This window comes from Medicago sativa, chromosome 8 (assembly GCF_051527215.1).
Source record: "Medicago sativa cultivar Bolivia chromosome 8, Bolivia_mono, whole genome shotgun sequence".
NCBI classification, from domain to species: Eukaryota; Viridiplantae; Streptophyta; class Magnoliopsida; order Fabales; family Fabaceae; genus Medicago; species Medicago sativa.
The window spans coordinates 89,899,648-89,912,504 of NC_140756.1; the positions used below are offsets into that span (position 1 = coordinate 89,899,648).

At 31.5% G+C, this 12,857-nt stretch overlaps 1 protein-coding gene across 1 annotated transcript; it reads right to left on the minus strand.

The window, feature by feature from the left end:
• Positions 1-1,336: 1,336 nt before the first annotated feature.
• LOC146903086 (putative inactive cadmium/zinc-transporting ATPase HMA3) lies at positions 1,337-11,271 on the minus strand. The gene is made up of 10 exons (XM_085738549.1): positions 11,207-11,271; positions 10,824-11,034; positions 8,460-8,717; positions 5,942-6,039; positions 5,343-5,598; positions 5,117-5,254; positions 4,486-4,813; positions 4,103-4,305; positions 3,779-3,984; positions 1,337-3,373 (listed from the first exon to the last, which is right to left on the minus strand). The coding sequence occupies exons 2-10, from the start codon at positions 11,017-11,019 to the stop codon at positions 1,889-1,891; spliced, it is 3,168 nt and encodes a 1,055-aa protein (XP_085594675.1). The 5' UTR covers positions 11,020-11,034; positions 11,207-11,271; the 3' UTR covers positions 1,337-1,888.
• Between the last annotated feature and the right edge of the window lie 1,586 nt (positions 11,272-12,857).

Here is a 12,857-nt window from a genome sequence, read left to right on the forward strand (position 1 = left end):
ACTCACCCATAGTGACTAGCAAGTATAACTTTTGGTTCTTCCGAAGACAAAATCCCCCTACCCCTCAAAAAAGAAACTTGATTTATAGGCTATTATTTCTAAAATTGTCAATCAAGTTTCAACAACCACATATAGCATTTTGGTGTCTTCTGTTAATCAAATTAGACTTACAAAATTACCTATCAATAGTTTCAGGATATAATATTTTTAAATTTAAATTTAATTTCCAAAAATAACTAACACAATACTAATTCAGTAATTTATTCTATAAAAGTTAAATATTTAATTAGAAATAATTAGGTAGCAACAATTACAATCCATTATGACATTACTTGAGTCTGCATATCGTCTCCAGTTACAATATTTCCCATTATGCGAATTACAGGAATCAGCACCGAAGGAGATGCGTGCCTTCAAAACATACATGCATGGACATACATTTAGAGCCAAAATAATCAATAATTGCAACAAAAATTGGTTGACCAGGGATCGAAAATTGGTACTTACAGAAGGAGCTCCACCAGTCTGCCACATATACCTGCCTATGTCATTTGTTCCATCAGAAAGATATGAGATTGCCCAACATGCATCTGTCTGTCAGGACTTTTTCATTGAACTGAGATAACAATGGGATCAAGGCACCATGACCGAAAACCTAATTGCTAGATTGAAAAATTTGAAAGGTTAAAATTGTGATTAAGTCTAATTGATTCGGTTTGTCTGTCATTTCGTGTTTATTAAATGATGAAGAAAGTAATTTTTTATTTTTTTGAATTCCTTAGCTCCAAACTAAAATAAAAAAAAAAAATAAAAAAAAAAATATATGGCAAGATGCACTAAAAATAGAAATGGTTGCATAAAAAACTATCATCAACTCATCCCACAATATCAGAATGACAACCTGATTTCTGGTGCTGAATGTCATGAATGGTTCAAATGGCAATGCTTAGTGACTTCTTGTTGAGTTTCTTTCTTATCATAGGGATTGAGATGGCTCAATCATGATTGATTCTTGTTGACTAATAATTGAGATGGTTCCATAGTCTTTCAGATTTTCACAACCATGATTGATGATGCTTGTTGCTTAGTGGTCCACTAAGCATCAATCATGTTAATCATGTTAAGGTGTAGCGTTTTGTCTTCATAATAGATCGAACGTAACAGTCCATTACATATATAATGTTATTATTAGTTAACAATCATTTTAGGTCAACTTAAACAAAAAAAAAATGAAAGACAGTTTGTAAATCTGATATGAATTTAATTTGACATATTAAGGACTCAGAGCCAATAAAAAGAGCAAAATACAATTGACATATTATAGAAAACCGACTAATTTTTAACATCAATGTGTACTATAGATGATAGTAGTATACAGAAATGTATGTACATAACATACATATATATATATAATAAAAAGAGGAAACAAAATCACCCTTATAATCCAATCCAATCCAATCCAATCCACCCAAACAACTGCTGAAATTAAGGAGTGGTTTTCCCCTGCTCCTCCATGTAATCCCAATATCCTATTTCCTTAGCTCCAAAATAATAAACATAAAGATTCACTAAACAGAGAATTTTTTACATAAAAAGCTATCTTCAATTCATCCCACAGTGTTATGATCACTGTATCTTTCCACCTTTACTAGCACCAGCAGACCTGCTTTGTAAAATGGAGGTCACATTCATCATTCACATCTACTAATTTATATACAAGACCTGTAGCAAGATCAAGATGTTGTAGCCTATTAAATATAACCAATAACAGTTATTGATTTAAAGCTTTCCATTTGTATTATTCCATATATAGATCAAGATATTCTGATAAACAATAGTTTGCACAAACAAGGTTGCTGACTCTACTGCTAATGCTTGCTGGAGTCAGTTACATCTGTTCTGTGATAATTTCTGATAAACCTACAAAACTACCAGCCCCTGAGTGTCCATGCCTGCCACAACATTCCTTCATGTAGCTCTTGCAACATCCACCAACTTCTCTCTTCTCCAAGCTTATACAAGCATGCACAACTGATGCTTCAATGGATTCCTTTGAAGAGCCCTTATTCTTGCAGCATGAACTAACTTCTTTCTGATTTGGACCCTCACAGCCACCACACATAACAGGCAAGTTCTCACATGCTTTGGAGCAGTCTTTTCTGGATTCTTTTTCTTTCTCTGCCAAACTTGAACAACTGTGCTTCAAGGCTGATTCAACATGCTCTTCGATGATGTCAATGGATATTTCACCTGTCCCATGCTTCTTAACATCAGAAAGACAACCTGATTGATGCTGAATGTCATGAATGGTTCCGTGGTCATGCAGATTTTCACAACCATGGTTCGAGTGGCAATGCTTAGTAACTTGTTGAGTTTCTTTCTTATCACAGGGATTGAGATGGCAATGTGACCCAAGTGAAGTGCTATCGTGAGTAACCATGTCGATATTTTTGTTGTGGCAGTGTTTTGTCCCATGGGACTTATGTCCCTGACAATTGCCATGACTGTTTATCGAAGCTGCACCGATATCTTTGGCAGTTGGAATCACATTGTGTGAATCTGAACAACACTTGTTTTCAATATCATGCTTCTGCACTCCATTTTGACTTTTGTCACATCTTCCAAGATGACAGTGATCTGATTCATGTAATTCATCACTTCCCTTACACTGATCATGATTCTCCAAGTTTTTGAGATGGTTAACACTTCCACCTAAACTTGGATTTGAAGTGCAGGGTGGATTCTTTGAGGAACAGGAATGAGAAGCGCACTTCTGGGGCTGAGCCTTTTCTGAGCAACAATGCTTGTGGCTGTGATGTTTATGTTGATGCTGATGGGGGTGATGATCATGATGATGATGATGATGAGATGAACCGCCATTAGAGTCACCACATCCATTTTTGTGAATGTGCAGTTGAGTGGATGATTTACAACTTTTCCCTCCATGCTTGTGTCCACTTCGCAGAAGTAACATACTGTTTAAGATGACCAACAGACACGTTCCAACATCTGCAAGAACTGCTGCCCAAACAATTGGATGACCCCCAATGGCCAAACCGAGAATCGCAACCTTAGGAATGATTGACAGTATAATATTTTGTATCACTTTCCTTCGAGCTTTTCTAGCAAGCTTAATGGCATCTGGTACCTTCCTAAGGTCATTCGACATAAGAATAATATCACCCGTCTCACTGGCCAGTGCAGAACCAGAAATACCCATTGAGATCCCGATGTCAGCTGAAGCTAATGCAGGTGCGTCATTTAAACCATCTCCAATCATCGCTGTTGGTCCTTCCTTTTTAAGTTCTGAGATTATTTTTACCTTGTCCTCTGGCAAAAGTTCTGCATGGACTAACTCCAGGGCGTGACCTAGCTGTAGACGAAATCACTTTGTTAGTATTTAACTTGTCCATGATAAGCCTAGAGTTTATTCATATATCTACAACTACATATAGAAAAAGGAATTGTCCCGTGACCTCTCACAACATTATAAGTAAGTTCAATTCATCTTTCACAGCACCAAAGTTCGTTAGGTTTGAGACTATAGAATATATAATTTGAATGCAGCCACATATAGTTCTAAATTGTTGTCCGCAAAACTACAATTGCAATTAGGACCGCACTTATAAAAGTTTTAGAGGTTTTCAAAGTGGCTTCATCAGCTCCATTTTGCCGTAATATAAAGATTCGCAGCACCACAACTGCAGTCGCAGTCTCAATTTAGAACCAAAAAGCCCAAATTATATTCATAAGGGTTTAATCATATGACATTACATACCTGCTCCTGTGCTTGCATTGCAGCTGACTGACAGTCTCCAGTGAGCATAGCTGTTTTGATTCCCAACAACTTCAGCTTCCTTATTGCCTCCTGAACCCCTGACCGACAAGTGTCCGATAGAGAGAAAATTCCAACTGCGGTTGGTCCTGAGTATATGTAGCCAATGGTCTTTCCTCCAAGAACTTCACCTTCTAAGGTTGGAACTACTACATAAAACAAAGACAATAGACATTTTTACTCAGTTTCAAAAAACAATGTCACATTACACTTCAAGTTCAATTGGACTTAAACATGCAATATCACAGTAGGAAAGGGCTTTCTCACCTGTTTCAGACCCTGCTCTAGTGGCTATTTTTTTGTTTCCAATGTAGATAACTCTCTCATTAATTTTTCCACAGATTCCTTCTCCGGGAAAATTTTCAAATTCTGTCACATTTTCTGGCTTTGGTTCAATGGAGAGAGACCTTCCATGATCAACAACTGCTTCTGCCAATGGATGGCTTGACTTGCTCTCAATGCTTGACACCCTGAAAATTTAGTTTGTTAATCTCTCATTTTCGTCTAATCTCAAAATCCAACTATAATATATCACCATTATTCACTAATGCGCTTCCATTTATTTTTTGTTAATAAATTAAATATACACTTGAAAGAAAATTGTACAGAAAAAGGGTATGTAAGAGAAGGGAAATGAGGGTCATCCTCACCAGTAAAGCAATGTGTTCTTATCAATGTCATCTGAAAGAGCTTGAAAATGTGTGACCACAAATTCACCCTTCGTTATGGTACCAGTTTTGTCAAAGGCCATAACTTTAATTTTTGCGAGTGTTTCCAGAGAATGACCCCCTTTGATGAGAAGACCAGATGTAGCAGCTTTGGTATAAGCACAAAAAGTAGCAACTGGTGTTGAAAGGACTAGTGAACATGGACATGCACTTACTAAAACAACAAGTGCAAAGTGAAGCCAATATTTCTCGTTATGTACTTTTAACACAAATGGAACCGCTGCTACAAGAGCTGATATGACCATAACAGCTGAAAATGTTACACAAAAAACAATTAGGCCATTGAATTTGAATGCAGACAAGAAAACAATTGATACAAAAAATGAGGACCTTAAAACACATGAGAAAATTAAAGTCATGTTTATGATAATATTACTTTTAAGAACACCTACATTAATATCTATAATGAAGAAAATAAAATTGACTGTTTGAGTAAAACTTATCTCTAATTGTATGAGCAAGTTTACCATTAAGTTCTATTTATATTTTCTTAATGCATGTAAAATTTTCATTGAAGAATTATCAAAACAAATACTGAAATTTTTGGTCTAACCTGGAGTATAAAACTTGGCAAACTTGTCAATCAATCTCTGAGTGCTGGTTTTGCTGTTTTGAGCCTCTTCAACAAGCTTTGCCATTTTAGCCACCACACAGTCTTCAGCTAATGCAGTAGTCTTCACACTAATATAGCCTTTTAACCAATAAAAAAATGTAAATTAACTTCCCTAAATCAGTCTAATAAATACAAATTGGTTGTGCCAATGGAGACTAAAATTTACCATTTAAATTGATTGTGCCAGCCCATACAGTAGAGTCTTTTTGTTTGGCTACAGGGAATGATTCCCCTGTCAATGTCTTCTCATCCACTTCGCAGTCACCATCTATAACAATTCCATCGATGGGTATAATCTCCCCTGCTTTAACTGCTAAAATGGTATTCAATTTCACCTCATCAACATCCACAATCTCTCCTGTTTCAGCTATCACTGCTTTTTGAGGAGCAATGCTCATCAAAGATGACATCACAGCATTTGCCTGAATATATATATACATTTTATAAAGTTAAAACTTTTACATCATTTACCGATAAGAATTGAAACAGACTACCTGTATTTTTTCTTGTTGTGCAAGTAACAAGGAAATAAGATTTTTTTTCTTTTGTTTTTTTGTTATTTCAGTTTAGATTGTTTCTAGTTAGTACATTTAAAGGATTACAAATTGCAATCATCATTCATAACTGTGATGATTAAAGAATGGTAACTTAAAATATTTATTTTGATAAGTTCTTAGTGTACAATTTGAGTCCACTAATTTCTTGATAAATAATTCAGAATTAATTGTTGAGCTAAGGTATACATGAAAAATAATAAATAAAGACCTTGTGGCTAGCCCTTGACTCAAGCCACTCTGCAATTGAGAAGAGGAAAACAATGGTGCCTGCTTCCAAATAATCGTTCATAGCAATGGTCCCAATAACTGTCAAATAATAAAAATATAGTCAGTGGAAGGGTCCTAGTAAAATTTAAATTTACTTCAAAAAATAATGTGAATTAGATGTTGAGTACTGTATCATCGATAAAACTCTAGGTCACACGAGTTGTGTCACTATTGTAAAATTTAAGGAAATTTAGATGTTAAATTAAGTTTATCTTATGGGTAACCTTACACGCATCTCCTCATGAGTATAAACCAAAAAAAAAAAAGAAAAGAAACTTCCTTTAACAACATCATTAATTTTTTGTATAATAATTACATTATTTTTAACTATTAGAAGATAGTTGTGCAGTATTACTAATTATCTATTTCTATTTTTTTTGGGTTACCGAGTTATTGGTAGGGAGTTTCTGTCATCGTTTAATAATGATTAATCTCTCTTGAGGAACTGTGGCGCATACAAGGTAGGTTCTCTCCTCCTAACTGGATTTTCTCGATATACAAGAGTCGAGGATTGAACCATCAACCACTTGCATATTGGGTTCAAATCTTTTACCACTTAACCAATCAATTGTTGGTAATCTCTCAAACTTTTGGCCTAGTCATGTTTCTAAAAAGAAAGATAGAAAATGAAATTCTAAATAGTTTCTATCTCTGTTGAGAAAAGTGACTAGGTGAAAAGTTTGTTAGGGACCTAACTAACATGAATGAATTGTTACCTAATTTGAGCTAGGCATGTGAAGTTAAAAATATTCGGCAAACTTTTTTTGACCCCTAAAAGTTCTTTCCTCAAAGAAAAAGTTTGTTTAAAAGCTTAACAATATGCACTAAAGATTAAGCTTGATAATCTAATTTTTGAATACTAAGCCTTTGTAGTCTAATAAACAATAGGTATATTAATCATTTAAAAAATGTTTGAATTGATGGATGAATAGCTAGTATGAGCTTAGGTATTTACATAAGTTCTTGTCAAAATGTTTGAGAGAGTCAATAAAAACAGTTTATAAGAAATAATTGCTCTCTATGATAGCTTAAAAATTGTAATTAGCTTATTTCAATAAGCTCTCTATCATAGATTATGAAATTAACTTAGAATTGTTTTTTACAAAATAACTTATCAACAGGTTGTGATCTAATAAGAACTTATATTAAAAAATAAAATTAGTTTTTTACTGGAAAATATACTACCTAATCATATGTATCGTTAAATTACTTAATCACCTAATCACTTTCCATGCACAAACATCACAAGAAGACCTTAGTTTACATCTTTCTTATATGTTTCTTCACATGTTTAAATAGTAGTTAAGATAAGGTCAATTTTGTCGCATTCACGTAGACTCATAAACACAAGTTACTACTTTTAACCCACTGTTAATGAACAGGAACATACCAAAGTGGGAAACAAAGTGGAAAATGGAACCTCCTACGCAACACAAAGTTAATAATATTGATGGAGTGTGAATTACGCACGCACTAAAACATTAAATTTTTGATAGAATACAAGTTTTATGAGCAAACGGCAACGTTATTTATTTCCTTCTGGGACAAGACAGGAACACCAATCATTAGTGTGTATAGTACATATCTCTATCCTCCTTTTCGCATGCCAAGAGAAATAGAGAAATGATAGTTGTCGAACCAATTTCTAACAACTTTTTGACAACTTTCTCTCTCATACTCACATTATATTCTTATTCTCTCTCTACCTTTTTCTCTCTCTATTGATTTTGACCAATCAAAATAAAGAAAAACAAAGTTGTCATGAAAGTTGTTTAGAAAGAGATGTACAAATATCAATACTCAGAGAAATATGGGCACACGCAGATTTTCTGGTGTACTCCTGCTGACTTTAATTATAATAATAATAATAATTATTATTATTATTATTATTATTATAAGTAAAAATAGGTCATGAAAATTTACCTATTTTGTCTAAATTTTGGACTAGATATATCAATTTTCTTTGATCTATTTTTGTTTATAATTAAAGGTTGGATAGAGTTTTCTTTTTCTCGGTTTTATAGGACCTCTTATGTGGAGAACTTTTTCTTACTCTTTTATATATAAAAAATAATAATATTTGTCCAACCTTACTAAAACAATTCATTGACCTTTTTTTTATAGTTCAGCTTCATTGACCTTTTTTTTTTAATTGAACCTCAATAAAATAATTCAACTGAGAATTGAGGAGGTAGCAAACCAACTTAATATATACGATTTCAAACTGTGCAAGAGAATACCCATTCACATGTTTATATTAAAGATTCTCAACTTAAATGGTATAGGAAGAAGGGAGGAAAAAAAAAGATGACCTTTGTCCCCTTATAAAAGGCATGGAAAAGGACGGACAATTTTTATTAATAATACTACTAACTCATAAATGCTAAAATGAAATCGTTACGGTATGATATATTGTAAAAAAATTACAACAATATAGTATTAAGCAAATGAAATTATACCTGTTATGATGACAAGAATGTTAATGTCAATTCTAACATTCCGAATGGAAACAATAGCTTTCAAGATGATAGGAACAATGCCAGCAGCAACAGCAGCAAGAGCAAGAAATTTGAAAGGAGGGTACACAAATTTGAGAAATGAAAGCAATAGTAGCAAACCAGAAGCAACTGAGTAAACACTTGGCCATTTCTTTTTGTGCTTTTCATCTCCATAAACTCTAATATTTGCCTCTAGTCTTGCTTGATTCAATGCCTTAACTGTCCCCACAACAACACATAACTAATCAAAACCACTTTTTACTTTTGACCAATTTTATATATATGTGCAATATTTAGCTTTGCAATCCATACTTCCTTGTAAAGATATATAAAAAGCAAAAAATTATTAAAAGCAAAATACAAACTTTTATTTTTAGCCAATTAAAATATAAACTTTATTCATATCATAGTGCACAATGATGCGGTGTGTGTAACTTGCCACCGACATTTGAACTCCACAAAAGTATATATGGTTCAAAGGTAAATTATACTGATATAATATAATTCAAATGATTCATTTTTAAACTCGATATCCAATCTAATCATCAACTAATTTATTAAACGTATTTCATTGTTCACTTGTAATAAGGTCCATTTAAAATCAGATGGACTAGCTCACATAAATTTATATGAAAATAATTTTCTCCTTCTTCTATTCTTAATTATAAATATATTTATATTAAAATAATTTACTCCTTCTTTTATTCTTAATTATAAATATTCATGAGGAAAAAAGTTGTTGTTTATAATATAAGTCATCTCAAACTACTAGTTTAGATCCTTTTATTATTGTTATTTTCTTTAATTAATATTACAAATTTGTATTGAAATATAAAAAGTCAATATTGAACACACACACACACACACACACACACACACACACACACATATACTACACTTTAAATTTTAATAATATATGTCAAAATAGGAAATGTTTATTTATAAAAGAAAATATATGAAAAAGAAAAAAGGAAAAAAAAAGGTAAAAAAAGAAAAGAAAAGAAAAGGAAGAAAAACAGGAAAAAAATTATATAAAAAAAAATGGAACAAAAGAGTACCAAAATATAAATTATAGTAAGAATTCAATCTTCTTTTCTACCAATTTAATACTTTTTTTACAAAGTTAATATTTTTTAATATATTAACATATTTGGGGGGGAAACTGCCACATGCATTGTATAATACAGGATGCGAGAATGGAAATATACGTGGTTCCACTTCACTTTCATGCATTGTTTCATCAATCTTTATCTTTCTTTCCAGCAAGTGATAAAGATTAAAGATAAAGGAGCACTTCCATTTTGAGTTGAGTCTAATTAACGTGAACAGTTGTTTAATAATAAACACAATAGTCAAATTTATTAAACAAAACAAAAATGAGAATAGTCAAATTTATTAAAATACTAAGACTTTGTATTAATGTTATCTTCAGTCAAAAAATAAATAAAACTAACGTTATCCTCAAAAACCATTCTTTGGCAACACATCTTTGATATATATTATCAACACGTTACATTCCAAAGCAAAATGAAACTCTGAAAATATTATCGTGGAATTGGTTAAATGGCGTTCTTATTTCATGGGCCAAAAACTAAAGTTGACAAAGTGCGTTAGAAAGCAAAAGCCTGCTTTTTTGTCCTAACATTTTGCATCAGCAGCAATATTTACAATTTTTTTTAAGCAATATTTATTAATAATTTATTGAATACTTGAAGAAAAAAATTATTTTCCAAAATTAATTAATGAAAATATTTAATTGGTGAGTGTAATACATTCAATAAGTGTCGCGTCATTTAAGGTGTTTGAAAACATATAACTTGTGATATTCACATGTTTCATTTTTGTTTGCGTGACAAACACCATCACTAAAAAACTCACACACATAAAGGAAAGATTTCGGATTTGAACCCATATAATCACAAAAAATGTGTCTATTAATAATTTCAACATTGTCAATTGAACTATATAGCATATGATATTTATTAAATGATGTCACAACATGCATTTTTAAAAGTATTTTCACAATGACCTTGTGTATAGAAATGAAACACTTGATTCCAACGTGGAGTTAGGTAATAGCACTAGCTAGCACCTTTCTCTGGAATTATGGCACCAATGTGGTCCAATCATTATCAAAAAATGGAAATCCAACATTAACATTCAAACAACCGCATAACAAACGTTGGTAACTTGAAATTAATTTAATATCATCAACACAACACCATGTGATAAACACACTTCTAATTAATGATGTAACATCATGAATGTGGAATGCAACAATATATATGATATGATAGGATCAGAGAGAGAGAGAGAGTAAATTACCAATTTGAAGTTGGGAAATGACAAGAGTGTCATGGACAACAATCACTGTCCGTGAAGGTACGATGACGGAGACTTCTTTGATTCCCTGGAGAGGTTTAAGGATGTTCTCAATCAGAGGTACCTCTGAAGAACAACATAAACCCACCACATCAAAGTAGCTTTTCTGCAGCTTCTTCTTCTCCTCACCAGAAGACATCTTAAGCTTGATCACCTAATTAATTGGACCCAAATTAAAATAAAATAATTTAGATGTTTCACAAATCAAAACTGTTACAAGAGAATAAAAGAAAGAAAGAAAGAATCTGAGCTGAAAAAGAGAGAGGAGGGGCAAAAACAACACAATGAGAATTGATAGGAACGGTTAAAGAGTGTGGGAAAATCACCTTGTTATTAGGATTTAGAAGAGATAGAGAGAGATATCAAGTTGGTGATAGTTGTGATGGTATATGAAGCGGTGTGGGAGGAGGGGTGGTTTATGTAGGCAAATTTTTGTGAGTGGGGTGGGGGTATGTATAAAAGGGGAAGAATTGTTTTTGGATAGGACACAATTCCACAAATTTTTTATTTTTGAAAGAAAAGTACCACAAATTTTTAGTATTGCAAAATTGTACAAGAATTTCTGCCCAACCTCGTTATCTTTTTTCCTCGTCAGAGAATATTATTTTTTGGAGTATACAGCAATTTTGGTTTACAAATGAAACGCGTGAACCACTATCATTATAATCTTTGAGTACCCTAAAAAAATATGTTTAAATGTGTCTTTTGTTAATTATTTTGGTCAAAGAATACGTTTTTATTTAGTTAGTTAATTTCTAGAATGTATGTAAAATTATTTTTCAAAAGAAGCGTTTAGGAGCATGTTTGTAAATTTGATAATCTAAAAAAAAAAATTAGTAACAATTACTCACGCGTTTAATTATCAAAATGATTTTTTTAAAAAAAATTAGTAACAATTACTCACGCGTTTAATTATCAAAATGATTTTTTTAAGATAAAAATCAAAATGATTGTTTACCCTTATTTTTTTGGTTTTTGTCACGAGGAAGGCAATGCACGATCCCACAAGACTAATGGAATCCACCTATGAACCCACATTTTCTTTGTTATTTTCATCATTATTACAATTGGGGTGTAAATATAAGAAAATACTTTTCTAAGTGGAAAATAGGAAAATACTTGTACATACATACATACATACATACATACATACATACATATAATTTAATTATTTAAAAACTACGCAATATTTAATTTTTTTTCTTTCTCATATCTTTTTATATTTTAGGGGTAGTACCTAAATATTGTGTCTGTGGTACGTCGTGCGACCATACAAGAGTTTTTCCTAAATAAAATCTAAATTTTTCCAAGTACATTTAGATGGGACCTCAAGTTTGTAACTTTGTCTGTTGTGAGTTTAAACTGTGATAAAACATAGGGTTAAACATGTTTTGTTTTAAATATATCAACTTTTTTTTTAGTCTTTTAAAAAAATTTCTTCAACTTTTATCATCTCAAAAGTTTTCAATCACCACATTCGATATCTACTTTTAAATCAACTCATGTGTAGCCTTCATATTTTTTTTAATAATTTTTTTAAAATGTCTAAAATATTATAAGAATCTCTCAAAAAATTAATAAAACATGACTTAAATATGAATTCTTTATTTTTTGTATGGGTTTAGCGCTTAAAAATTCATATTTATTTCATGTTTTGTTAAAAATTCTAATTTTTTTTCTTTGAAGAATATATAATTAATAGTGTACGAGAAAGAGAAATTATGAGTTATTTTATAAAATATCATTTACTTTTGGTATGAAAAAGAGAAATTAAAGAATTGAAAAAAGATATAATAATAAATACTTGAAACTATAATAAAAATATAACATTAATTATTATTTTTAAAGAAGAAAATATAATTTCTTTTTTATTAAATAACGATAATAATAGTAAAATTTTACCAGGTTACCATTAATGTTCTTATTATTTTATATTTATCAAAATTAAAATTAAAATGAGCATAACTTTTGTTCAGA

What these genes read in the sequence shown, in the direction of transcription:
- LOC146903086 (XM_085738549.1), bottom strand. Translation starts at nt 11,019, where the DNA reads ATGTCTTCTGGTGAGGAGAAGAAGAAGCTGCAGAAAAGCTACTTTGAT. An exon ending in TGCCAAGTTTTATACTCCAG is followed by an intron (nt 4,814 to 5,116) that starts GTTAGACCAAAA and finishes TAACATTTTCAG; the next exon opens with CTGTTATGGTCATATCAGCT. An exon ending in TAGAGCAGGGTCTGAAACAG is followed by an intron (nt 3,985 to 4,102) that starts GTGAGAAAGCCC and finishes TGTTTTATGTAG; the next exon opens with TAGTTCCAACCTTAGAAGGT.